Here is a 27,246-nt window from a genome sequence, read left to right on the forward strand (position 1 = left end):
CATTAGAGCCTCTTCTCTGGTCAGTCACTACATTGGAGCCTCTTCTGTGGTCAGTCACTAATTTGGAGCCTGTTCTCTGAATTGTCAGTCACTACATTAGAACCTCTTCTATTGTCAGTCACTACATTAGCGCCTCTTCTCTGGTCAGTCACTACATTGGAGCCTCTTCTGTGGTCAGTCACTACATTAGAGCCTCTTCTCTGGTCAGTCACTAATTTGGAGCCTCTTCTCTGAATGGTCAGTCACTACATTGGAGCCTCTTCTCTGGTCAGTCACTACATTAGAGCCTCTTCTCTGGTCAGTCACTAATTTGGAGCCTCTTCTCTGAATGGTCAGTTACTAGATTGGATCCTCTTCTCTGGCCAGTCACTACATTAGAGCCTCTTCTCTGGTCAGTCACTACATTGGAGCCTCTTCTCTGGTCAGTCATTACATTAGAGCCTCTACTCTGGTCAAACACTACATTGGAGCCTCTTCTCTGGTCAGTCACTACATTAGAGCCTCTTCTCTGAATGATCAGTCACTACCTTGGAACCTCTTGTCTGAATGGTCAGTCACTACATAACAGCCGCTTCTCTGGTCAGTCACTACATTGGAGCCTCTCCTCTGGTCAGTCACTACATTAGAGCCTCTTCTCTGGTCAGTCACTACATTGGAGCCTCTTCTGTGGTCAGTCACTACATTAGAGCCTCTTCTCTGAATGGTCAGTCACTACATTAGAGCCTCTTCTCTGAATGGTCAGTCCCTACATTAGAGCCTCTTTTCTGGTCAGTCACTACATTGGAGCCTCTCCTCTGGTCAGTCACTACATTAGAGCCTCTTCTCTGAATGGCCAGTCACTACATTGGAGCATCTTCTCTGAATGGTCAGTCACTACATAAGAGCCTCATCTCTGAATGGTCAGTCACTACATTGGAGCCTCTTCTCTGAATGGTCAGTCACCACCTTGGAGCCTCTTGTCTGAATGGTCAGTCACTACATTAGAGCCTCTTCTCTGGTCAGTCACTACATTAGAGCCTCTTCTCTGGTCAGTCACTAATTTGGAGCCTCTTCTCTGGTCAGTCACTAATTTGGAGCCTCTTCTCTGAATGGTCAGTCACTACATTGGAGCCTCTTCTCTGGTCAGTCACTACATTAGAGCCTCTTCTCTGGTAAGTCACTAATTTGGAGCCTCTTCTCTGAATGGTCAGTCACTACATTGGAGCCTCTTCTCTGGTCAGTCACTACATTAGAGCCTCTTCTCTGGTCAGTCACTACATTGGAGCCTCTTCTCTGGTCAGTCATTACATTAGAGCCTCTATTCTGGTCAAACACTACATTGGAGCCTCTTCTCTGGTCAGTCACTACATTGAAGCCTCTTCTGTGGTCAGTCACTACATTAGAGCATCTTCTCTGGTCAGTCACTACATTGGAGCCACTTTTGTGGTCAGTCACTACATTAGAGCCTCTTCTCTGGTCAGTCACTAATTTGGAGCCTCTTCTCTGAATGGTCAGTCACTACATTGGAGCCTCTTCTCTGGTCAGTCACTACATTGGAGTCTCTTCTCTGGTCAGTCACTACATTGGAGCCTCTTCTCTGGTCAGTCACTATATTGGAGCCTCTTCTCTGGTCAGTCACTACATTGGAGCATCTACCGTGGTCAGTCACTACATTAGAGCCTCATCTCAGAATGGTCAGTCAGTACATTGGAGCCTCTTCTCTGAATGGTCAGTCACTACATTAGAGCCTCTTCTCTGGTCAGTCACTACATTGGGGCCTCTTCTCTGAATGTTCAGTCACTACATTAGATCCTCTTCTCTGGTCAGTCGCTATATTGGAGCCTCTTCTTTGGTCAGTCACTACATTGGAGCCTCTACCGTGGTCAGTCACTACATTAGAGCCTCATCTTAGAATGGTCAGTCACTACATTAGAGCCTCTTCTCTGGTCAGTCACTACATTAGAGCCTCTTCTCTGAATGGTCAGTCACCACCTTGGAATCCTCTTGTCTGAATGGTCAGTCACTACATTAGAGCCTCTTCTCTGGTCAGTCACTACATTGGAGCCTATTCTGTGTTGAGTCACTACATTAGAGCCTCTTCTCTGGTCAGTCACTAATTTGGAGCCTGTTCTCTGAATGGTCAGTCACTACATTAGAGCCTCTTCTCTGGTCAGTCACTAATTTGGAGCCTCTTCTCTAAATGGTCAGTCACTACATTGGAGCCTCTTCTCTGGTCAGTCACTACATTAGAGCCTCTTCTTTGGTCAGTCACTAATTTGGAGCCTCTTCTCTGAATGGTCATTCACTACATTGGAGCCTCTTCTCCGGTCAGTCACTACATTAGAACCTCTTCTCTGGTCAGTCACTACATTGGATTCTCTTCTCTGGTCAGTCATTACATTAGAGCCTCTACTCTGGTCAAACACTACATTGGAGCCTCTTCTGTGGTCAGTCACTACATTAGAGACTCTTCTCTGAATGGTCAGTCACTACCTTGGATCCTCTTTTCTGAATGGTCAGTCACTACATTACAGCCTCTTCTCTGGTCAGTCACTACATTGGAGCCTCTTCTCTGGTCAGTCACTACATTGGAGCCTCTTCTCTGGTCAGTCACTACATTGGAGCCTCTTCTCTGGTCAGTCAATACATTGGAGCCTCTTCTCTGGTCAGTCACTACATTAGAGCCTCTTCTCTGGTCAGTCACTACATTGGAGCCTCTTCTCTGGTTAGTCACTACCTTGGAGCCTCTTCTCTGAATGGTCAGTCACTACATTGGAGCCTCTTCTCTGGTCAGTCACTACATTTGAACCTCTTCTCTGGTCAGTCACTATATTGGAGCCTCTTCTCTGGTCAGTCACTACATTGGAGCCTCTTCTCTGGTCAGTCACTATATTGGAGCCTCTTCTTTGGTCAGTCACTACATTGGAGCCTCTACCGTGGTCAGTCACTACATTAGAGCCTCATCTCTGAATGGTCAGTCACTACATTGGAGCCTCTTCTCTGAATGGTCAGTCACCACCTTGGAATCCTCTTGTCTGAATGGTCAGTCACTACATTAGAGCCTCTTCTCTGGTCAGTCACTACATTGGAGCCTCTTCTCTGGTCAGTCACTACATTGGAGCCTCTTCTATGGTCAGTCACTACATTAGAGCCTCTTCTCTGGTCAGTCACTAATTTGGACCCTATTCTCTGAATGGTCAGTCACTACATTAGAACCTCTTCTCTGGTCAGTCACTACCTTAGAGCCTCTTCTCTGGTCAGTCACTAATTTGGAGCCTCTTCTATGGTCAGTCACTACATTAGAGCCTCTTCTCTGGTCAGTCACTACATTGGGGCCTCTTCTCTGAATGGTCAGTCACTACATTGGGGCCTCTTCTCTGGTCAGTCACTACATTAGAGCCTCTTCTCTGAATGGTCAGTCACTACATTGGAGCCTCTTCTCTGAATGGTCATTCACTACATTGGGGCCTGTCCTCTGGTCCTGTTCCTCCATTGGAGCCTCTCCTCTGGTACAGGTCCTCCATTGGAGCCTCTCCTCTGGTACAGGTCCTCCATTGGAGCCTCTCCTCTGGTACAGGTCCTCCATTGGAGCCTCTCCTCTGGTACTGGTCCTCCATTGGAGCCTCTCCTCTGGTACAGGTCCTCCATTGGAGCCTCTCCTCTGGTACAGGTCCTCCATTGGAGCCTCTCCTCTGGTACTGGTCCTCCATTGCCAGGAATGTAGCACCCACCTGGGTGATGCCATGGCTGCTGAAAAGCCACCACATCTTGGCAGTGGTTAGGATCAGTCCTTGAACAGTGGTCAGGAGCAGTCCTTGAACAGTGGTCAGGTGCAGCTCTGAACAGTGGTCAGGAGCAGTCCTTGAACAGTGGTCAGGAGTAGTCCTTGAACAGTGGTCAGGAGTAGTCCCTGAACAGTGGTCAGGAGCAACTCTGAACAGTGAAGTCATTGAGGACATCTACCCATGGAGTAGTTGAGGACATCTTCACATGGAGTAGTTGAGGACAACTGTCCATGGAGTAGTTGAGGACAACTGCCCATGGAGTAGTTGAGGACATCTGCACATGGAGCAGTTGAGGACATCTGCCCATGGAGTAGTTGAGGACATCTGCCCATTTAATTGATTCAGAATGGGATTCTAAATATCCACCCATGAAGTCATTGAGGACATCTACCCATGGAGTAGTTGAGGACATCTTCACATGGAGTAGTTGAGGATTTTTTTTAATTTTTGGGCTTTAAATTATTATTATTATGGATAAGTGTGTTTAGTTTAACCCAAACGTATTTAGAATTGATTGTGAAGCTCAACAAAGTCACTTGTTGATGATCTAAACATGAATTGTGAAACATGCTAATATCGGTAAGACTTGGATGTAATTTTTGCGACAAAGGCTCAAACTTTACCATTTGGAAACAACAGTGCCAGGGAAACAATCAGCTACTCGGTGTTGTCAAACGTTGTCCATAGACTCCCACAAAGGTCATGTTTTTAATGATTTTCAGCCCCTTTGATTTAACACTATTAACCAATAATGTCCTCGGTCACCTTGATCAAAAGGTGCCGTCCTGCTTGTCGTTTCATTCATAATTCATGTTGTGGGCACACCCAAAGAGTCGGGTTGTGACGCGTCTGATACTCAGTGTTTATGTCTGTCCACGCTCTGATAGGAGAGAGAGGAGAGAAAGAGAGGAGAGAGAGGGGGTTGCCTGCCAGGGACGGGGGTAGTGCTCGCATGTTTATAAACCACAGCTCTCGCGTCGTGGGAGTGAACACCAATTGGAGAGAGACAGACGGAGTGAGAAGAGCAGACAGACAGGGAGAGAGCGAGAGAGAGGAGACGGAGGAGGGGAAGCCGCGGTGGTGGCAGGCTAACAGGGGCTCGCGGAGGGGGAACAGCTGGTGCCCCTGCATGTGTCTCCGTCTGTCTATCTCGGCGTGCACATGGACGACCACCTCAGTCTCCTTCAATCCCCACCGTCTTCCATTACCAAGACCCACCAGGACCACACCGACCTCCGAGACCGCGACACCCTCGTAAACCACGGATACACAGAGACAGACATCGATGTGATGACGGTGGTGGCGTGTGGCGGAGACAACATGTTGGAGGAGTTGGTGACTCTACCAGGTCACCACTCTCTGGACCGGTACGAACGGAATCAACCGGACCACGAGTGCTGTGAGCGCGTAGTCGTCAACATCTCTGGGCTGCGCTTCGAGACTCAACTGAAGACCCTCTCCCAGTTCCCTGAGACCCTGCTGGGGGACCCCAAGAAGAGAATGAGGTAACTGTAGTACTTTAGTAATATTGGTTATACTGTATGTTAACTCCTAGAAGAGAATGAGGTAACTGTAGTACTTTAGTAATATTGGTTATACTGTATGTTAACTCCTAGAAGAGAATGAGGTAACTGTAGTACTTTAGTAATATTGGTTATACTGTATGTTAACTCCAAGAAGAGAATGAGGTAACTATAGTACTTTAGTAATATTGGTTATACTGTATGTTAACTCCAAGAAGAGAATGAGGTAACTGTAGTACTTTAGTAATATTGGTTATACTGTATGTTAACTCCTAGAAGAGAATGAGGTAACTATAGTACTTTAGTAATATTGGTTATACTGTATGTTAACTCCTAGAAGAGAATGAGGTAACTATAGGACTTTAGTAATATTGGTTATACTGTATGTTAACTCCAAGAAGAGAATGAGGTAACTGTAGTACTTTAGTAATATTGGTTATACTGTATGTTAACTCCTAGAAGAGAATGAGGTAACTATAGGACTTTAGTAATATTGGTTATACTGTATGTTAACTCCTAGAAGAGAATGAGGTGACTGTAGTACTTCCACACAGTGGCAAGAAAAAGTGTGTGAACCCTTTGGAAATACCTGGATTTCTGCATAAATTGGTCATAAACTTTTATCTGATCTTCACAATAGACAAACACAGTCTTCTTAAACTGATAACACACAAACAATTATATATTTCATGTATTTATTTAACACACCAGGTAAACATTCAAAGTGCAGGGTGGAAAAAGTATGTGAACCCTTGTATTTAATAAATGGTTGACCCTCCTTTAGCAGCAATAACCTCAACCAAATGTTTTCTGTAGTTGCGGATTAGACCTGCACAATGATCAGGAGGAATTTTGGACCATTCCTCTTTACAAAACTGTTTCAGTTCAGCAATATTCTTGGGATGTCTTGTGTGAACCGCTCTCTTGAGGTCATCCCACAGTATCTCAATCGGGTTGAGGTCAGGACACTGCATCTCAATCGGGTTGAGGTCAGGACTCTGACTGTGCCACTTCTGTTAAGCTTCAATTGGCAGAGAGATAGCCTTACATTCTCCTGCAAAATGTCTTGTTAAACTTATGAATTCATTCGTCCGTCGATGATAGCAAGTTGTTCAGGCCCTGAGGCAGCAAAGCAGCCCCAAACCATGATGCTCCCTCCACCATACTTTACAGTTGGGATGAGGTTTAGATGTTGGTGTGCTGTGCCTTTTTTTCTCCACACATGGTGTTGTGTGTTCCTTCCAAACAACTCAACTGTAGTTTCATCTGTCCACAGAATATTTTGCCAGTAGCGATGTGGAACATCCAGGTACTCCTTTGTGAACTTCAGACGTGCATACATTTTTTTTTTGACAGCAGTGGCTTCTTCCGTGGTGTCCTCCCATGAACACCATTCTTGTTTAGTGTTTTACGAGATGATTTATCTTACCGTGAGTTGATGAACATCAAGGCTTTTAGAGATACTTTTGTTAACCTTTCCAGCTTTATGCAAGTCAACCATTCTTAATCTTATGTCTTCTGATATCTCTTTTGCTCGAGGCATGGTTCACATCAGGCAATACTTCTTGTGAATAGCAAACTCAAATGTGGTGTGTGTTTTTTATAGGGCAAGGCAGCTCTAACAAACGTCTCCAATCCCATCTCATTGATTGGACTCCAGGTTAGATGATTCCTGACTCCAATTAGCTTTTGTCATTAGCCTAGGGGTTCACATACTTTTTCCAACCTACACTGTGAATATTTATGATGTATTCAATGTAGACAAGAAAAATATAATATTAGTTCTTTGTTTAAGCGCACTGTGTTTGTCTATTGTTGTGAAGATCAGATAACATTTTATGACCAACTTATGTAGAAATCCAGTTAACTCCGAAACATACTGTTTCTTCCACTGTAGATTACTATACGCTTGTAGTGGACAGTAATGTTTGACGCATACAGTTTATATGATATTATAAATACCTCCACTTGTGACTCATAATAAAACTAAGAAATTAACTTATTTATCTGACTCCATAAAGATAATTAAAATATACTTTATGAGTTGACCTTAGCGAGAATTAGTCTGAGAATTGTCTATATCAAAGGCAGATATTTAATTAACATTGTAAAACTAATGGATTCCCAGACAAGGCATAAAGCTTAAGTTACAAAGCATTAACAGACATTACAAGGCATTATTCCAAGCGTATAGATCCTAAGGTTAACATACAGGACAAAGCATGAACAAAGAGACGCTTAAGAAGCCTAGAGGTCTAGGAAATGAGAATTGATGATACAACCTTCCTCCGTGGATACAAGGATAATACGTTCAAATCCATTTGTAACATCTGAACGTGTGACCTTTGAACCCAAAACGAACCACCATTGACCAATTAAACCACACTAAGTTTACAGTAACATAAACACTCCCAGGCCCAATGTCCACAGGGTGTCACAGCATTTAGAGGCTATATATATAAGACAGAATTCCTAAGAGGACCATTTAACCTTTTTGCATGCATCAAAGCTGGGACCGAGAGACTGAAAAACAGCTTCTATCTCAAGGCCATCAGACTGTTAAACAGCCACCACTAACACTGAGTGGCTGCTGCCAACACACTGACACTGACTCAACTCCAGCCACTTTAATAATGGGAATTGATGGGAAATGATGTAAATATATCACTAGCCACTTTAAACAATGCTACCTTATATAATGTTACTTACCCTACATTATTCATCTCATATGCATACGTATATACTGTACTCTATATCATCGACTGTATCCTTATGTAATACATGTATCACTAGCCACTTTAACTATGCCACTTTGTTTACATACTCATCTCATATGTATATACTGCACTCGATACCATCTACTGTATCTTGCCTATGCTGCTCTGTACCATCACTCATTCATATATCCTTATGTACATATTCTTTATCCCCTTACACTGTGTACAAGACAGTAGTTTTGGAATTGTTAGTTAGATTACTTGTTGGTTATTACTGCATTGTCGGAACTAGAAGCACAAGCATTTCGCTACTCTCGCATTAACATCTGCTAACCATGTGTATGTGACAAATAAAATTTGATTTGATTTGATTTGAGTTCACCCTATACAGATACAAGGAACCACAGAGATCATACAACCATATACAGTTGAGATCGTAAGTTTACATTAGTTTGGAGTTGAAAAAATTAAACAAGTATTTTTTACCTCAAATCTGAAATCCATAATAGAAGCTAGCCAGAAGCTAGCCAGAAGCCAACCAGCAGCTAGCCAGAAGCTAACCAGAAGCTAACCAGAAGCTAGCCAGAAGCTAACCAGAAGCTAGCTAGAAGCTAACCAGAAGCTAGCCAGAAGCTAGCCAGTTTACTGGCTAAAGTTAGTATTGAGCTAACCACGGTTTGTGGCCATCAGCTATCCTTTAGCTTGAAAAGCTATCGCCAGTTTTGTACAACGCGACTCAGACCAGAGCATACCGGACCTATTTTCTCTCCATATCCCCGGATTTCAACCGCAAGCTCTGGACATTTACACCTGGATCTTGCAGCTAGCTAGCTGCTATCCGTGTGACTATTGGCTTACGTCGGTCCCGGAGCAAACATCAATTATTCCGGAGCTAGCCAGCTGAAGAGTTCCATCAGCCACTCCTGGGCTACAACCACCTATCCGGACCCGTTTTACTGCGGATGCGGAGCCCCACCGGGCCTTCACGACTGGACTACCGACGTTATCTGCCCGAGGGAGTTATCCAACTGGCCCCTCCATCATGACGTTACCTGAACGCCCATCTGCGGCCCGCTAATCGTTAGCTGTCTTCACGGCTGCTATCTGAATACGTCTATCGGACAATTTTTCTTGGGTCACTACAACTATATCTATTTTGACAATTGGATTGGTCCCCTCTACCACACGGAACCCCACAAATCTACTGACGGAAACGCACGAGGTGGCTAAAAACAGACCTCCCATCCTCTGCCAGCTTGCTACCGATGGCCCGGCTAGCTGTCTGAATTGCCGTGACCTCAACCAACCTCACTACTCACTGGACCCTTATGATCACTCGACTAAGCATTCCTCTCCTTAATGTCATTATGCCTTGTCCATTGCTGTTCTGGTTAGTGTTTATTGGCTTATTTCACTGTAGAGCCTCAAGCCCTGCTCATTATACCTTATCCAACCTTTCAGTTCCACCACACACATAAAATACCAAATACTCCTTACATCGCATGAAATAAGATATCAGGAAATATACTTATTTTATCGCATAAAATCAGATATCAGGAAATATATAGATAAATCAGCCGGGTCACCTGTGATACAAGTCAGTATTTGATGTCCGTCCACGCCTGAGGATGTCAGGAGATTAAGTGGAATTCGACCACTAGGGGCAGCAGTGAGCGATGTTACCTTCAAGTAGGTTTCTCGAGGGAGTTGGGGATGGGCTTAAGCATCTGCCTCTGGTTGCAAGTTCGAATCCAGTCATAGAAAGGTGTTCTTGATATTTTTGTTTTAAGCCTTATCCTTTACTCTAACCACTCTGAGTTAATGTCTAACCTTGAGATTTCTGAGACAAAATGTCTAACCTTAACCCTAACCTTAAAAATGTGGTGTTAATGTCTAAACTTCACCTTAAACACTTCGTTTGGTACAACATTTGGAACAACTTTGAAATGTAATGTTTGAGAAACATGGATGAACATCTAATTGTGACGTGAGACTGTGAGATCTAGTTGAAATAAAGATATCCCCTGATATTGACCCGATTTGTTATGAGGTACTTTAACTGTTGACTATTTATTGTCTTGTACTTTATGGTAACTCTAGCCTTAAGACCAGGATGAGGTACAGAAGGACATACTCTCTACTGGTTATTGTATTGTACTTTATGGTAACTCTAGCCTTAAGACCAGGATGAGGTACAGAAGGACATACTCTCTACTGGTTATTGTCTTGTACTTTATGGTAACTCTAGCCTTAAGACCAGGATGAGGTACAGAAGGACATACTCTCTACTGGTTATTGTATTGTACTTTATGGTAACTCTAGCCTTAAGACCAGGATGAGGTACAGAAGGACATACTCTCTACTGGTTATTGTCTTGTACTTTATGGTAACTCTAGCCTTAAGACCAGGATGAGGTACAGAAGGACATACTCTCTACTGGTTATTGTATTGTACTTTATGGTAACTCTAACCTTAAGACCAGGATGAGGTACAGAAGGACATACTCTCTACTGGTTATTGTCTTAACACGTCATGCCTACTGCTGACAATTAATCAATTAACTATCAATATATCAATTATATCTCTGTCTGCCTGTATGTCTGTCTGTCACTGTGTTTGTCTCTGCCTGCCTGCCTGCCTGCCTGCCTGCCTGCCTGCCTGCCTGTCTGTCTGTCTGTCTGTCTGTCTGTCTGTCTGTCTGTCTGTCTGTCTGTCTGTCTGTCTGCCTGCCTGTCTGTCTGTCTACCTGCCTGCCTGCCTGCCTGCCTGTCGGTCTGCCTGTCTGCCTGTTGGTCTGCCTGTCTGCCTCTCTGTCTGTCTGCCTCTCTGTCTCTGTCTGTCTGCATGTCTATTTGTCTGTCTGTCTCTGGTTTGTCTCTGTCTGTCTGTAAATGAAGTATTACTGCATATGTATTGGCCTCTCTCTATTCCCCCCTCTCTTTCTCCAGGTCTGTCTGTCTCTGTGTTTAAGTATTACTGCATTAAGTATTACTACCCCCCCCCCTCTCTTTCTCCAGGTCTGTCTGTCTCTGTGTTTAAGTATTACTGCATTAAGTATTACTATCCCCCCCCCCCTCTCTTTCTCCAGGTCTGTCTGCCTCTGTGTTTAAGTATTACTGCATTAAGTATTACTACCCCCCCCCCCTCTCTTTCTCCAGGTCTGTCTGTCTCTGTGTTTAAGTATTACTGCATTAAGTATTACTACCCCCCCCCCCCCTCTCTTTCTCCAGGTCTGTCTGTCTCTGTGTTTAAGTATTACTGCATTAAGTATTACTACCCCCCCCCCCCCCCTCTCTTTCTCCAGGTCTGTCTGTCTCTGTGTTTAAGTATTACTGCATTAAGTATTACTACCCCCCCCCCCCCCGCCCTCTCTTTCTCCAGGTCTGTCTGTCTCTGTGTTTAAGTATTACTGCATTAAGTATTACTACCCCCCCCTCTCTTTCTCCAGGTCTGTCTGTCTCTGTGTTTAAGTATTACTGCATTAAGTATTACTACCCCCCCCCCTCTCTTTCTCCAGGTCTGTCTGTCTCTGTGTTTAAGTATTACTGCATTAAGTATTACTACCCCCCCCCCTCTCTTTCTCCAGGTCTGTCTGTCTCTGTGTTTAAGTATTACTGCATTAAGTATTACTACCCCCCCCCCCCCCTCTCTTTCTCCAGGTCTGTCTGTCTCTGTGTTTAAGTATTACTGCATTAAGTATTACTACCCCCCCCCCCCTCTCTTTCTCCAGGTCTGTCTGTCTCTGTGTTTAAGTATTACTGCATTAAGTATTACTACCCCCCCCCCCCCTCTCTTTCTCCAGGTCTGTCTGTCTCTGTGTTTAAGTATTACTGCATTAAGTATTACTACCCCCCCCCCCCCCTCTCTTTCTCCAGGTCTGTCTGTCTCTGTGTTTAAGTATTACTGCATTTAGTATTACTACCCCCCCCCCCTCTCTTTCTCCAGGTCTGTCTGTCTCTGTGTTTAAGTATTACTGCATTAAGTATTACTACCCCCCCCCCCCTCTCTTTCTCCAGGTCTGTCTGTCTCTGTGTTTAAGTATTACTGCATTAAGTATTACTACCCCCCCCCCCCCCCCTCTCTTTCTCCAGGTCTGTCTGTCTCTGTGTTTAAGTATTACTGCATTAAGTATTACTACCCCCCCCCCCCTCTCTTTCTCCAGGTCTGTCTGTCTCTGTGTTTAAGTATTACTGCATTAAGTATTACTACCCCCCCCCCCTCTCTTTCTCCAGGTCTGTCTGTCTCTGTGTTTAAGTATTACTGCATTAAGTATTACTACCCCCCCCCTCTCTTTCTCCAGGTCTGTCTGTCTCTGTGTTTAAGTATTACTGCATTAAGTATTACTACCCCCCCCCCCTCTCTTTCTCCAGGTCTGTCTGTCTCTGTGTTTAAGTATTACTGCATTAAGTATTACTATCCCCCCCTCTCTTTCTCCAGGTCTGTCTGTCTCTGTGTTTAAGTATTACTGCATTAAGTATTACTACCCCCCCCCCCCCTCTCTTTCTCCAGGTCTGTCTGTCTCTGTGTTTAAGTATTACTGTATTAAGTATTACTACCCCCCCCCTCTCTTTCTCCAGGTCTGTCTGTCTCTGTGTTTAAGTATTACTGCATTAAGTATTACTATCCCCCCCCCCCTCTCTTTCTCCAGGTCTGTCTGTCTCTGTGTTTAAGTATTACTGCATTAAGTATTACTACCCCCCCCCCCCTCTCTTTCTCCAGGTCTGTCTGTCTCTGTGTTTAAGTATTACTGCATTAAGTATTACTATCCCCCCCCCCTCTCTTTCTCCAGGTCTGTCTGTCTCTGTGTTTAAGTATTACTGCATTAAGTATTACTACCCCCCCCCCCCCTCTCTTTCTCCAGGTCTGTCTGTCTCTGTGTTTAAGTATTACTGCATTAAGTATTACTATCCCCCCCCCCCCCTCTCTTTCTCCAGGTCTGTCTGTCTCTGTGTTTAAGTATTACTGCATTAAGTATTACTACCCCCCCCCTCTCTTTCTCCAGGTCTGTCTGTCTCTGTGTTTAAGTATTACTGCATTAAGTATTACTACCCCCCCCCCGCCCTCTCTTTCTCCAGGTCTGTCTGTCTCTGTGTTTAAGTATTACTGCATTAAGTATTACTACCCCCCCCCCCCCTCTCTTTCTCCAGGTCTGTCTGTCTCTGTGTTTAAGTATTACTGCATTAAGTATTACTACCCCCCCCCCCCCCTCTCTTTCTCCAGGTCTGTCTGTCTCTGTGTTTAAGTATTACTGCATTAAGTATTACTACCCCCCCCCCTCTCTTTCTCCAGGTCTGTCTGTCTCTGTGTTTAAGTATTACTGCATTAAGTATTACTACCCCCCCCCCCCCCTCTCTTTCTCCAGGTCTGTCTGTCTCTGTGTTTAAGTATTACTGCATTAAGTATTACTACCCCCCCCCTCTCTTTCTCCAGGTCTGTCTGTCTCTGTGTTTAAGTATTACTGCATTAAGTATTACTATCCCCCCCCCTCTCTTTCTCCAGGTCTGTCTGTCTCTGTGTTTAAGTATTACTGCATTAAGTATTACTACCCCCCCCCCCCCTCTCTTTCTCCAGGTCTGTCTGTCTCTGTGTTTAAGTATTACTGCATTAAGTATTACTACCCCCCCCCTCTCTTTCTCCAGGTCTGTCTGTCTCTGTGTTTAAGTATTACTGCATTAAGTATTACTATCCCCCCCCCCCCTCTCTTTCTCCAGGTCTGTCTGTCTCTGTGTTTAAGTATTACTGCATTAAGTATTACTACCCCCCCCCCCCCTCTCTTTCTCCAGGTCTGTCTGTCTCTGTGTTTAAGTATTACTGCATTAAGTATTACTATCCCCCCCCCCCCTCTCTTTCTCCAGGTCTGTCTGTCTCTGTGTTTAAGTATTACTGCATTAAGTATTACTACCCCCCCCCCCCCTCTCTTTCTCCAGGTCTGTCTGTCTCTGTGTTTAAGTATTACTGCATTAAGTATTACTATCCCCCCCCCCCCTCTCTTTCTCCAGGTCTGTCTGTCTCTGTGTTTAAGTATTACTGCATTAAGTATTACTACCCCCCCCCTCTCTTTCTCCAGGTCTGTCTGTCTCTGTGTTTAAGTATTACTGCATTAAGTATTACTACCCCCCCCCCCCTCTCTTTCTCCAGGTCTGTCTGTCTCTGTGTTTAAGTATTACTGCATTAAGTATTACTACCCCCCCCCCCCCCGCCCTCTCTTTCTCCAGGTCTGTCTGTCTCTGTGTTTAAGTATTACTGCATTTAGTATTACTACCCCCCCCCCCCCCCCTCTCTTTCTCCAGGTACTTTGACCCTCTGAGGAACGAGTATTTCTTCGACAGGAACCGGCCCAGTTTCGACGCCATCCTCTACTACTACCAGTCAGGTGGGCGTATCAGGAGACCTGTCAATGTGCCCATAGACATCTTCTCTGAGGAGATCCGCTTCTACGAGCTGGGAGAAGAGGCCATGGAGAAGTTCAGAGAGGATGAGGGTTTTATTAAAGAAGAGGAGAGACCACTGCCTGACAATGAGCTGCAGAGGCAGGTATGGTTGAACACAGACAAACTCTGACAAAACACGTCAGAGTTTAAAAATGAGTTTAGAATTGTTTGTTCCATTGAACATGCCCTAACAATAACAGCATCCTTGATTTTTTTTTTAATGATACATTTACACCTTTACCAAAGAGGACCTTCTAGCGCTTCCCTTTCTTCTTCTGGTTATCCTGAGTGTCACAGTTGGTAGAGCCAGGGTTGTGGTTCTGATTCCAACGGGCGACCAGTACGTGAAAATGTATGCAGTTTCTCTGGATAAGGGTGTCTGCTACATTACGTAAATGTAAAATGTTGATGCTCCCTTGAGCAAGGAATTTAAAATACAGATGAAAACATAATAATGTCCATCATGGGTGATCTAATACAGAATATCTCTTAAAAGGTGTGGTTAATACACTATATATCCTCTTAAAGGTGTGGTTAACACAGCATATCTCATCTTAGAGGTGTGGTTAATACAGTATATCTCATCTTAAAGGTGTGGTTAATACAGTATATCTCATCTTAAAGGTGTGGTTAATACAGTATATCTCCTCTCATCTTAAAGGTGTGGTTAATACAGTATATCTCCTCTTAAAGGTGAGGTTAATACAGTATTTCTCATCTCATCTTAAAGGTGTGGTTAATACAGTATATCTCCTCTTAAAGGTGAGGTTAATACACTATATATTATCTTAAAGGTGAGGTTAATACACTATATATTATCTTAAAGGTGTGGTTAACACAGCATATCTCATCTTAGAGGTGTGGTTAATACAGTATATCTCATCTTAAAGGTGTGGTTAATACAGTATATCTCCTCTTAAAGGTGTGGTTAATACAGTATATCTCATCTTAAAGGTGTGGTTAATACAGTATATCTCCTCTTAAAGGTGTGGTTAATACAGTATATCTCCTCTCCTCTTAAAGGTGTGGTTAATACAGTATATCTCCTCTCCTCTTAAAGGTGAGGTACACTATATATTATCTTAAAGGTGAGGTTAATACACTATATATTGTGTCTCATCTTAAAGGTGTGGTTAATACAGTATATCTCCTCTTAAAGGTGAGGTTAATACAGTATTTCTCATCTCATCTTAAAGGTGTGGTTAATACAGTATATCTCCTCTTAAAGGTGAGGTTAATACACTATATATTATCTTAAAGGTGTGGTTAACACAGCATATCTCATCTTAGAGGTGTGGTTAATACAGTATATCTCATCTTAAAGGTGTGGTTAATACAGTATATCTCCTCTTAAAGGTGTGGTTAATACAGTATATCTCGTCTTAAAGGTGTGGTTAATAAAGTATATCTCATCTTAAAGGTGTGGATAATACAGTATATCTCCTCTTAAAGGTGTGGTTAATACAGTATATCTCCTCTTAAAGGTGAGGTTAATACTGTACATCTTCTCTTAAAGGTGAGATTAATACAGTATATCTCCTCTTAAAGGTGTGGTTAATACAGTATATCTCATCTCATCTTAAAGGTGTGGTTAATACAGTATATCTCATCTTAAAGGTGTGATTAATACAGTATATCTCCTCTCCTCTTAAAGGTGTGGTTAATACAGTATATCTCGTCTTAAAGGTGTGGTTAATAAAGTATATCTCATCTTAAAGGTGTGGATAATACAGTATATCTCCTCTTAAAGGTGTGGTTAATACAGTATATATCCTCTTAAAGGTGAGGTTAATACTGTACATCTTCTCTTAAAGGTGAGGTTAATACAGTATATCTCCTCTTAAAGGTGTGGTTAATACAGTATATCTCATCTCATCTTAAAGGTGTGGTTAATACAGTATATCTCATCTTAAAGGTGTGGTTAATACAGTATATCTCCTCTCCTCTTAATGGTGTGGTTAATACAGTATATCTCATCTTAAAGGTGTGGTTAATACAGTATATCTCCTCTCCTCTTAAAGGTGTGGTTAATACAGTATATCTCGTCTTAAAGTTGTGGTTAATAAAGTATATCTCATCTTAAAGGTGTGGATAATACAGTATATCTCCTCTTAAAGGTGTGGTTAATACAGTATATATCCTCTTAAAGGTGAGGTTAATACTGTACATCTTCTCTTAAAGGTGAGGTTAATACAGTATATATCCTCTTAAAGGTGTGGTTAATACAGTATATCTCCTCTTAAAGGTGAGGTTAATACTGTACATCTCCTCTTAAAGGTGTGGTTAATACAGTATATCTCCTCTCCTCTTAAAGGTGTGGTTAATACAGTATATCTCCTCTCCTCTTAAAGGTGAGGTACACTATATATTATCTTAAAGGTGAGGTTAATACACTATATATTGTGTCTCATCTTAAAGGTGTGGTTAATACAGTATATCTCCTCTTAAAGGTGAGGTTAATACAGTATTTCTCATCTCATCTTAAAGGTGTGGTTAATACAGTATATCTCATCTTAAAGGTGTGGTTAATACTGTACATCTTCTCTTAAAGGTGAGATTAATACAGTATATCTCCTCTTAAAGGTGTGGTTAATACAGTATATCTCATCTCATCTTAAAGGTGTGGTTAATACAGTATATCTCATCTTAAAGGTGTGGTTAATACAGTATATCTCCTCTCCTCTTAAAGGTGTGGTTAATACAGTATATCTCGTCTTAAAGGTGTGGTTAATAAAGTATATCTCATCTTAAAGGTGTGGATAATACAGTATATCTCCTCTTAAAGGTGTGGTTAATACAGTATATATCCTCTTAAAGGTGAGGTTAATACTGTACATCTTCTCTTAAAGGTGAGGTTAATACAGTATATCTCCTCTTAAAGGTGTGGTTAATACAGTATATCTCATCTCATCTTAAAGGTGTGGTTAATACAGTATATCTCATCTTAAAGGTGTGGTTAATACAGTATATCTCCTCTCCTCTTAATGGTGTGGTTAATACAGTATATCTCATCTTAAAGGTGTGGTTAATACAGTATATCTCCTCTCCTCTTAAAGGTGTGGTTAATACAGTATATCTCGTCTTAAAGTTGTGGTTAATAAAGTATATCTCATCTTAAAGGTGTGGATAATACAGTATATCTCCTCTTAAAGGTGTGGTTAATACAGTATATATCCTCTTAAAGGTGAGGTTAATACTGTACATCTTCTCTTAAAGGTGAGGTTAATACAGTATATATCCTCTTAAAGGTGTGGTTAATACAGTATATCTCCTCTTAAAGGTGAGGTTAATACTGTACATCTTCTCTTAAAGGTGAGATTAATACAGTATATCTCCCCTTAAAGGTGTGGTTAATACAGTATATCTCATCTCATCTTAAAGGTGTGGTTAATACAGTATATCTCATCTTAAAGGTGTGGTTAATACAGTATGTATCCTCTCCTCTTAATGGTGTGGTTAATACAGTATATATCCTCTTAAAGGTGAGGTTAATACTGTACATCTTCTCTTAAAGGTGAGGTTAATACAGTATATCTCCTCTTAAAGACGTGGTTAATACAGTATATCTCCTCTTAAAGGTGAGGTTAATACTGTACATCTTCTCTTAAAGGTGAGATTAATACAGTATATCTCCTCTTAAAGGTGTGGTTAATACAGTATATCTCATCTAATCTTAAAGGTGTGGTTAATACAGTATATCTCATCTTAAAGGTGTGGTTAATACAGTATATCTCCTCTCCTCTTAATGGTGTGGTTAATACAGTATATCTCATCTTAAAGGTGTGGTTAATACAGTATATATCCTCTTAAAGGTGTGGTTAATACAGTATATCTCATCTTAATGGTGTGGTTAATACAGTATATATCCTCTTAAAGGTGTGGTTAATACAGTATATCTCCTCTCCTCTTAATGGTGTGGTTAATACAGTAAAACTCATCTTAAAAGTGAGGTTAATACAATATATATCTCCACTCCTCTTAAATGTGTGGTTAATACAGTATATATCCTCTTAAAGGTGTGGTTAATACAGTATATATCCTCTTAAAGGTGTGGTTAATACAGTATATCTCGTCTTAAAGGTGTGGTTAATACAGAAGGTGGGGTTAATACACTATATATCCTCTTAAAGGTGTGGTTAACACAGCATATCTCATCTTAGAGGTGTGGTTAATACAGTATATCTCCTCTCCTCTTAATGATGTGGTTAATACAGTATATCTCCTCTTAAAGGTGAGGTTAATACACTATATATTATCTTAAAGGTGAGGTTAATACACTCTATATTATCTTAAAGGTGTGGTTAATACAGAAGGTTGGGTTAATACACTATATATCCTCTTAAAGGTGTGGTTAACACAGCATATCTCATCTTAGAGGTGTGGTTAATACAGTATATCTCCTCTCCTCTTAAAGGTGTGGTTAATACAGTATATCTCGTCTTAAAGGTGTGGTTAATAAAGTATATCTCATCTTAAAGGTGTGGATAATACAGTATATCTCATCTTAAAGGTGTTATTAATACAGTACATCTCCTCTTAAAAGTGAGGTTAATACTGTACATCTTCTCTTAAAGGTGAGATTAATACAGTATATCTCCTCTTAAAGGTGTGGTTAATAAAGTATATCTCATCTTAAAGGTGTGGTTAATACAGTTTTTCTCCTCTCCTCTTAATGGTGTGGTTAATACAGTATATATCCTCTTAAAGTTGAGGTTAACACACTATATATTATGTTAAAGGTGTGGTTAATACAGTATATATCCTCTTAAACGTGTGGTTAATACAGTTTCTCCTCTTAAAGGTGAGGTTAATACAGTATATCTCCTCTCCTCTTAAAGGTGAGGTTAATACAGTATTTCTCCTCTCCTCTTAAAGGTGTGGTTAATACAGTACATCTCCTCTCCTCTTAGAGGTGTGGTTAATACAGTATATATCCTCTTAAAGGTGTGGTTAATTCAGTATATCTCATCTCATCTTAAAGGTGTGGTTAATACAGTATATCTCATCTCATCTTAAAGGTGTGGTTAATACAGTATATCTCGTCTTAAAGGTGAGGTTACTACAGTATATCTCCTCTCCTCTTAAGGGTGTGGTTAATACAGTATATCTCGTCTTAAAGGTGTGGTTAATACAGCATATATCATCTTAAAGGTGTGGTTAATACAGTATATCTCCTCTTAAAGGTGAGGTTAATACAGTATATCTCCTCTCCTCTTAAAGGTGTGGTTAATACAGTATATCTCCTCTTAAAGGTGTGGTTAATACAGTATATCTCATCTTAAAGGTGTGGTTAATACAGTATATATCCTCGTAAAGGTGTGGTTAATACAGTATATCTCATCTTAAAGGTGTGGTTAATACAGTATATCTCCTCTTAAAGGTGAGTTTAATACAGTATATCTCCTCTCCTCTTAAAGGTGTGGTTAATACAGTATATCTCATCTCATCTTAAAGGTGTGGTTAATACAGTATATCTCATCTCATCTTAAAGGTGTGGTTAATACAGTATATCTCGTCTTAAAGGTGAGGTTAATACAGTATATATCCTCTCCTCTTAAAGGTGTGGTTAATACAGTATATATCCTCTCCTCTTAAAGGTGTGGTTAATACAGTATATCTCCTCTCCTCTTAAAGGTTTGGTTAATACAGTATATCTCCTCTCCTCTTAAAGGTGTGGTTAATACAGTATATCTCATTTCATCTTAAAGGTGTGGTTAATACAGTATATCTCCTCTCCTCTTAAAGGTGTGGTTAATACAGTATATCTCATTTCATCTTAAAGGTGTGGTTAATACAGTATATCTCCTCTCCTCTTAAAGGTGTGGTTAATACAGTATATCTCATTTCATCTTAAAGGTGTGGTTAATACAGTATATCTCCTCTTAAATTTGTGGTTAATACAGTATATCTAATCTCATCTTAAAGGTGTGGTTAATACAGTATATATCCTCTTAAAGGTGTGGTTAATACAGTATATCTCCTCTCCTCTTAATGGTGTGGTTAATACAGTATATCTCATCTTAAAGGTGTGGTTAATACAGTATATCTCCTCTCCTCTTAAAGGTGTGGTTAATACAGTATATCTCGTCTTAAAGTTGTGGTTAATAAAGTATATCTCATCTTAAAGGTGTGGATAATACAGTATATCTCCTCTTAAAGGTGTGGTTAATACAGTATATATCCTCTTAAAGGTGAGGTTAATACTGTACATCTTCTCTTAAAGGTGAGGTTAATACAGTATATATCCTCTTAAAGGTGTGGTTAATACAGTATATCTCCTCTTAAAGGTGAGGTTAATACTGTACATCTTCTCTTAAAGGTGAGATTAATACAGTATATCTCCCCTTAAAGGTGTGGTTAATACAGTATATCTCATCTCATCTTAAAGGTGTGGTTAATACAGTATATCTCATCTTAAAGGTGTGGTTAATACAGTATGTATCCTCTCCTCTTAATGGTGTGGTTAATACAGTATATATCCTCTTAAAGGTGAGGTTAATACTGTACATCTTCTCTTAAAGGTGAGGTTAATACAGTATATCTCCTCTTAAAGACGTGGTTAATACAGTATATCTCCTCTTAAAGGTGAGGTTAATACTGTACATCTTCTCTTAAAGGTGAGATTAATACAGTATATCTCCTCTTAAAGGTGTGGTTAATACAGTATATCTCATCTAATCTTAAAGGTGTGGTTAATACAGTATATCTCATCTTAAAGGTGTGGTTAATACAGTATATCTCCTCTCCTCTTAATGGTGTGGTTAATACAGTATATCTCATCTTAAAGGTGTGGTTAATACAGTATATATCCTCTTAAAGGTGTGGTTAATACAGTATATCTCATCTTAATGGTGTGGTTAATACAGTATATATCCTCTTAAAGGTGTGGTTAATACAGTATATCTCCTCTCCTCTTAATGGTGTGGTTAATACAGTAAAACTCATCTTAAAAGTGAGGTTAATACAATATATATCTCCACTCCTCTTAAATGTGTGGTTAATACAGTATATATCCTCTTAAAGGTGTGGTTAATACAGTATATATCCTCTTAAAGGTGTGGTTAATACAGTATATCTCGTCTTAAAGGTGTGGTTAATACAGAAGGTGGGGTTAATACACTATATATCCTCTTAAAGGTGTGGTTAACACAGCATATCTCATCTTAGAGGTGTGGTTAATACAGTATATCTCCTCTCCTCTTAATGATGTGGTTAATACAGTATATCTCCTCTTAAAGGTGAGGTTAATACACTATATATTATCTTAAAGGTGAGGTTAATACAGAAGGTTGGGTTAATACACTATATATCCTCTTAAAGGTGTGGTTAACACAGCATATCTCATCTTAGAGGTGTGGTTAATACAGTATATCTCCTCTCCTCTTAAAGGTGTGGTTAATACAGTATATCTCGTCTTAAAGGTGTGGTTAATAAAGTATATCTCATCTTAAAGGTGTGGATAATACAGTATATCTCATCTTAAAGGTGTTATTAATACAGTACATCTCCTCTTAAAAGTGAGGTTAATACTGTACATCTTCTCTTAAAGGTGAGATTAATACAGTATATCTCCTCTTAAAGGTGTGGTTAATAAAGTATATCTCATCTTAAAGGTGTGGTTAATACAGTTTTTCTCCTCTCCTCTTAATGGTGTGGTTAATACAGTATATATCCTCTTAAAGTTGAGGTTAACACACTATATATTATGTTAAAGGTGTGGTTAATACAGTATATATCCTCTTAAACGTGTGGTTAATACAGTTTCTCCTCTTAAAGGTGAGGTTAATACAGTATATCTCCTCTCCTCTTAAAGGTGAGGTTAATACAGTATTTCTCCTCTCCTCTTAAAGGTGTGGTTAATACAGTATATCTCCTCTCCTCTTAGAGGTGTGGTTAATACAGTATATATCCTCTTAAAGGTGTGGTTAATTCAGTATATCTCATCTCATCTTAAAGGTGTGGTTAATACAGTATATCTCATCTCATCTTAAAGGTGTGGTTAATACAGTATATCTCGTCTTAAAGGTGAGGTTACTACAGTATATCTCCTCTCCTCTTAAGGGTGTGGTTAATACAGTATATCTCGTCTTAAAGGTGTGGTTAATACAGCATATATCATCTTAAAGGTGTGGTTAATACAGTATATCTCCTCTTAAAGGTGAGGTTAATACAGTATATCTCCTCTCCTCTTAAAGGTGTGGTTAATACAGTATATCTCCTCTTAAAGGTGTGGTTAATACAGTATATCTCATCTTAAAGGTGTGGTTAATACAGTATATATCCTCGTAAAGGTGTGGTTAATACAGTATATCTCATCTTAAAGGTGTGGTTAATACAGTATATCTCCTCTTAAAGGTGAGTTTAATACAGTATATCTCCTCTCCTCTTAAAGGTGTGGTTAATACAGTATATCTCATCTCATCTTAAAGGTGTGGTTAATACAGTATATCTCATCTCATCTTAAAGGTGTGGTTAATACAGTATATCTCGTCTTAAAGGTGAGGTTAATACAGTATATATCCTCTCCTCTTAAAGGTGTGGTTAATACAGTATATATCCTCTCCTCTTAAAGGTGTGGTTAATACAGTATATCTCCTCTCCTCTTAAAGGTTTGGTTAATACAGTATATCTCCTCTCCTCTTAAAGGTGTGGTTAATACAGTATATCTCATTTCATCTTAAAGGTGTGGTTAATACAGTATATCTCCTCTCCTCTTAAAGGTGTGGTTAATACAGTATATCTCATTTCATCTTAAAGGTGTGGTTAATACAGTATATCTCCTCTCCTCTTAAAGGTGTGGTTAATACAGTATATCTCATTTCATCTTAAAGGTGTGGTTAATACAGTATATCTCCTCTTAAATTTGTGGTTAATACAGTATATCTAATCTCATCTTAAAGGTGTGGTTAATACAGTATATATCCTCTTAAAGGTGTGGTTAATACAGTATATCTAATCTCATCTTAAAGGTGTGGTTAATACAGTATATCTAATCTCATCTTAAAGGTGTGCTTAATACAGCATATCTCATCTTAGAGGTGTGGTTAATACAGTATATCTCCTCTTAAAGGTGTGGTTAATACAGTATATCTAATCTCATCTTAAAGGTGCTGTTAATAGAGTATATCTCATCGTAAAGGTGTGGTTAATACAGTATATCTCCTCTTAAAGGTGTGGTTAATACAGTATATCTCCGTATAAAGGTGTGGTTAATACAGTATATCTCCTCTTAAATGTGAGGTTAATACAGTATATCTCCTCTCCTCTTAAATGTGTGGTTAATACAAGTATATCTTATATCATCTTAATAGATGTGGTTAATACAGTATATCTCATCTCATCTTAAAGGTGCTGTTAATAGAGTATATATCCTCTTAAAGGTGTGTTTAATACAGTATATCTCGTCTTAAAGGTGTGTTTAATACAGTATATATCGTCTTAAAGGTGTGGTTAATACAGTATATCTCGTCTTAAAGGTGTGGTTAATACAGTATATCTCCTCTTAAAGGTGTGGTTAAAACAGTATATCTCCTCTTAAAGGTGAGATTAATACAGTATATCTAATCTTAAAGGTGTGGTTAATACAATATATCTCCTCTTAAAGGTGTGTTTAATACAGTATATCTCCTCTTAAAGGTGTGGTTGCTGTTTGAGTACCCTGAGAGCAGTGGTCCGGCTCGGGGGATAGCCATCGTATCCGTGCTCGTCATCCTCATCTCCATCGTCATCTTCTGCCTGGAGACGTTACCGGAGTTCAGGGAGGACCACAAGGAGCCCGTCCCTCTGGCTCCCGTTATTAACGGCACCGAGCCGTACTTCTCCTCTCCGTTCTCCGACCCGTTCTTCGTGGTGGAGACGCTGTGCATCATCTGGTTCTCCTTCGAGCTGCTGGTCCGGTTCTTCGCCTGTCCATCCAAGGCCACCTTCTCTAGGAACATCATGAACATTATAGATATCGTTGCTATCATACCCTACTTCATTACGCTGGGCACGGAACTGGCAGAGCAGCAGGGGAACGGGCAGCAAGCCATGTCCCTCGCCATCCTCAGGGTCATCAGGCTGGTCAGGGTGTTCAGGATCTTCAAGCTGTCCAGACACTCCAAGGTATCTATGTAGTACCATCTCTATATAGCACAAACCTCCAAAGATGTGTTCGATGTTCACTGTTGCCATCGCTTTCCCTCTCACTGTCTGTGTGTGTGTGTGGTGTCAAGCTGAAGCTGCGTTAAACCAAACCAATTGCCCTAATACAATAAACAAAAAGAAATCCTAGCCACCGTGCTTCTACACCTGCATTGCTTGCTGTTTGGGATTTTAGGCTGGGTTTCTGTACAGCACTTTGAGATATCAGCTGATGTACGAAGGGCTATATAAATACATTTGATTTGATTTAATTAGAGTTAACTCTGTCTATCTATGGTAGGTCTGAACTCTCTATGTCTATCTATGGTAGGTCTGAACTCTCTCTGCCTATCTATGGTAGGTCTGAACTCTCTCTGTCTATCTATGGTAGGTCTGAACTCTCTCTGTCTATCTATGGTAGGTCTGAACTCTCTCTGTCTATCTATGGTAGGTCTGAACTCTCTCTGTCTATCTATGGTAGGTCTGAACTCTCTCTGTATATCTATGGTAGGTTTGAACTCTCTCTGTCTATCTATGGTAGGTCTGAACTCTCTCTGTATATCTATGGTAGGTTTGAACTCTCTCTTTCTATCTATGGTAGGGGCTCCAGATCCTGGGCCAGACCCTGAAGGCCAGCATGCGGGAGCTGGGTCTGCTCATCTTCTTCCTCTTCATCGGAGTCATCCTCTTCTCCAGTGCCGTCTACTTCGCCGAAGCCGACGATCCAGACTCCAGCTTTAGCTCCATCCCTGATGCCTTCTGGTGGGCCGTGGTCACCATGACTACTGTCGGCTATGGAGACATGCACCCGATAACCATCGGCGGGAAGATCGTGGGCTCTCTCTGCGCCATCGCTGGCGTGCTGACCATCGCCCTGCCCGTCCCCGTCATTGTGTCCAACTTCAACTACTTCTACCACCGGGAGACGGAGGGCGAGGAGCAAGCGCAGTACCTCCACGTGGGCAGCTGTCAGCCGCTGGCGGCCGAGACGGAGGAGGATGGGGAGGTGAGGAAGAGGAGCAGCTCTTCGTCGCTCAGTAAGAGTGAGTACCTGGTGATAGAGGAACACAGAGGAATGAACAGCAGCACCTTCAAACAGCAGCAGAACTTCCCCACGGCAACCACCGCTACCACGACGACAACCGTGACACAAAACAACACGGTGAACAGCGTCAGCATCAACAAGAAGATATTCACTGACGTGTAGTCTATGGGCGTCATAACGGACCCATGGATTAATGCTTTAATAACAGATGTGGTTGAATGAGGAGAGACACATCACCACCATGAACCTCTAGCCGACCATATCTAATGGGGATATATACACTACATGAACAAAAGTATGTGGACACCTGCTTGTTCAATATCTCATGCCAAAATCATGGGGATTGAATATGGAGTTGGTCCCCCGTTTTGCTGCTATTACACAGCCTCCGTTCTTCTGGGAAGGCTTTCCACTAGATGTTGGAACATTGCTGCTATAACAGCCTCCACTCTTCTGGGAAGGCTTTCCACTAGATGTTGGAACATTGCTGCTATAACAGCCTCCACTCTTCTAGGAAGGCTTTCCACTAGATGTTGAAACATTGTTGCGTGGACTTGCTTCCATTCAGCCAAATGAGCATTAGTGAGGTTGGGCACTGATGTTGGGTGATTAGGCCTGACTCGCAGTCGGCATTCCAATTCATCCCAAAGGTGTTCGATGGGGTTGAGGACAGGGCTCTGTGCAGGCCAGTCAAGTTCTTCCACACCGATCAAGACAAACCATTTCCTTATGGACCTTGCTTTGTCCACAGGGGCATTGTCATGCTGAAACAGGAAAGGCCCTTCCCCAAACTGTTGCCACAAATTTAGAAGCACAGAACCGTCTAGAATGTCATTGTATGCTGTAGATTTTCCTTCACTGGAACTAATGGGCCTAGCCTGAACCATGAAAAACAGCCCCAGACCATTATTCCTCCTCAACCAAACTTTAAAGTTGGCACAATGCATTGTGGCAAGTAGCGTTCTCCTGGCATCCACCAAACCCAGATTCGTCCATCGGACTCCCAGATAGGGAAGCGTAAATCATGACTCCAGAGATCGCCTTCCCACTGCTCCAGAGTCCAATGGCGGTGAGCTTTACACCACTCCATCCGACGCTTGGCATTGCTCATGGTGATCTTAGGCTTGTGTGCGGCTGCTCGGCCATGGAAAACCATTTCATGAACATCCCGACGAACAGTTAACGTTGCTTTCAGAGGCAATTTGGAACACGGTATGGCGTGTTGCACCCGAGGACAGACGATTATTACACGCTACGTAGTTCAGTATTCGGTGGTCCCGTTCTGTGAGCATGTGTGGTCTATCACTTCGCGGGTGAGCCGCTGTTGCTCCTAGACTTTTTCACTTCACAATAACAGCACTTACAGTTGACCGGGGAAGCTCTAGCAGGGCAGAAATTGGACACTTACTTGTTGGAAAGGTGGCATCCTATGACAGTGCCACTTTGAAAGTCATTGAGCTCTTCAGTAAGTCCATTCTACTGCCAATGTTTGTCTGTGGAGATTGCATGGCTGTGTGCTCGAAATTATGCATCTGTCAGCAACGAGTGTGGATAAATAGCCGAATCCACTAATTTGAAGAGGTGTCCACATACATTTGTAAAAATGGTGTACCATGATGATATAGACATTCCACAGGGCTGTAC

General features: G+C 41.3%; 1 protein-coding gene across 1 annotated transcript; it reads left to right on the forward strand.

The window, feature by feature from the left end:
• The first annotated feature begins 4,838 nt into the window (after positions 1–4,838).
• On the forward strand, positions 4,839–26,087 carry LOC110515359 (potassium voltage-gated channel subfamily A member 3). The gene is made up of 4 exons (XM_036989116.1): positions 4,839–5,269; positions 14,295–14,538; positions 24,072–24,539; positions 25,159–26,087. The coding sequence occupies exons 1-4, from the start codon at positions 4,926–4,928 to the stop codon at positions 25,762–25,764; spliced, it is 1,662 nt and encodes a 553-aa protein (XP_036845011.1). The 5' UTR covers positions 4,839–4,925; the 3' UTR covers positions 25,765–26,087.
• The last annotated feature ends 1,159 nt before the right edge of the window (positions 26,088–27,246 follow it).

Source organism: Oncorhynchus mykiss, chromosome 9, assembly GCF_013265735.2.
Source record: "Oncorhynchus mykiss isolate Arlee chromosome 9, USDA_OmykA_1.1, whole genome shotgun sequence".
In the NCBI taxonomy this organism is placed as follows: Eukaryota; Metazoa; Chordata; class Actinopteri; order Salmoniformes; family Salmonidae; genus Oncorhynchus; species Oncorhynchus mykiss.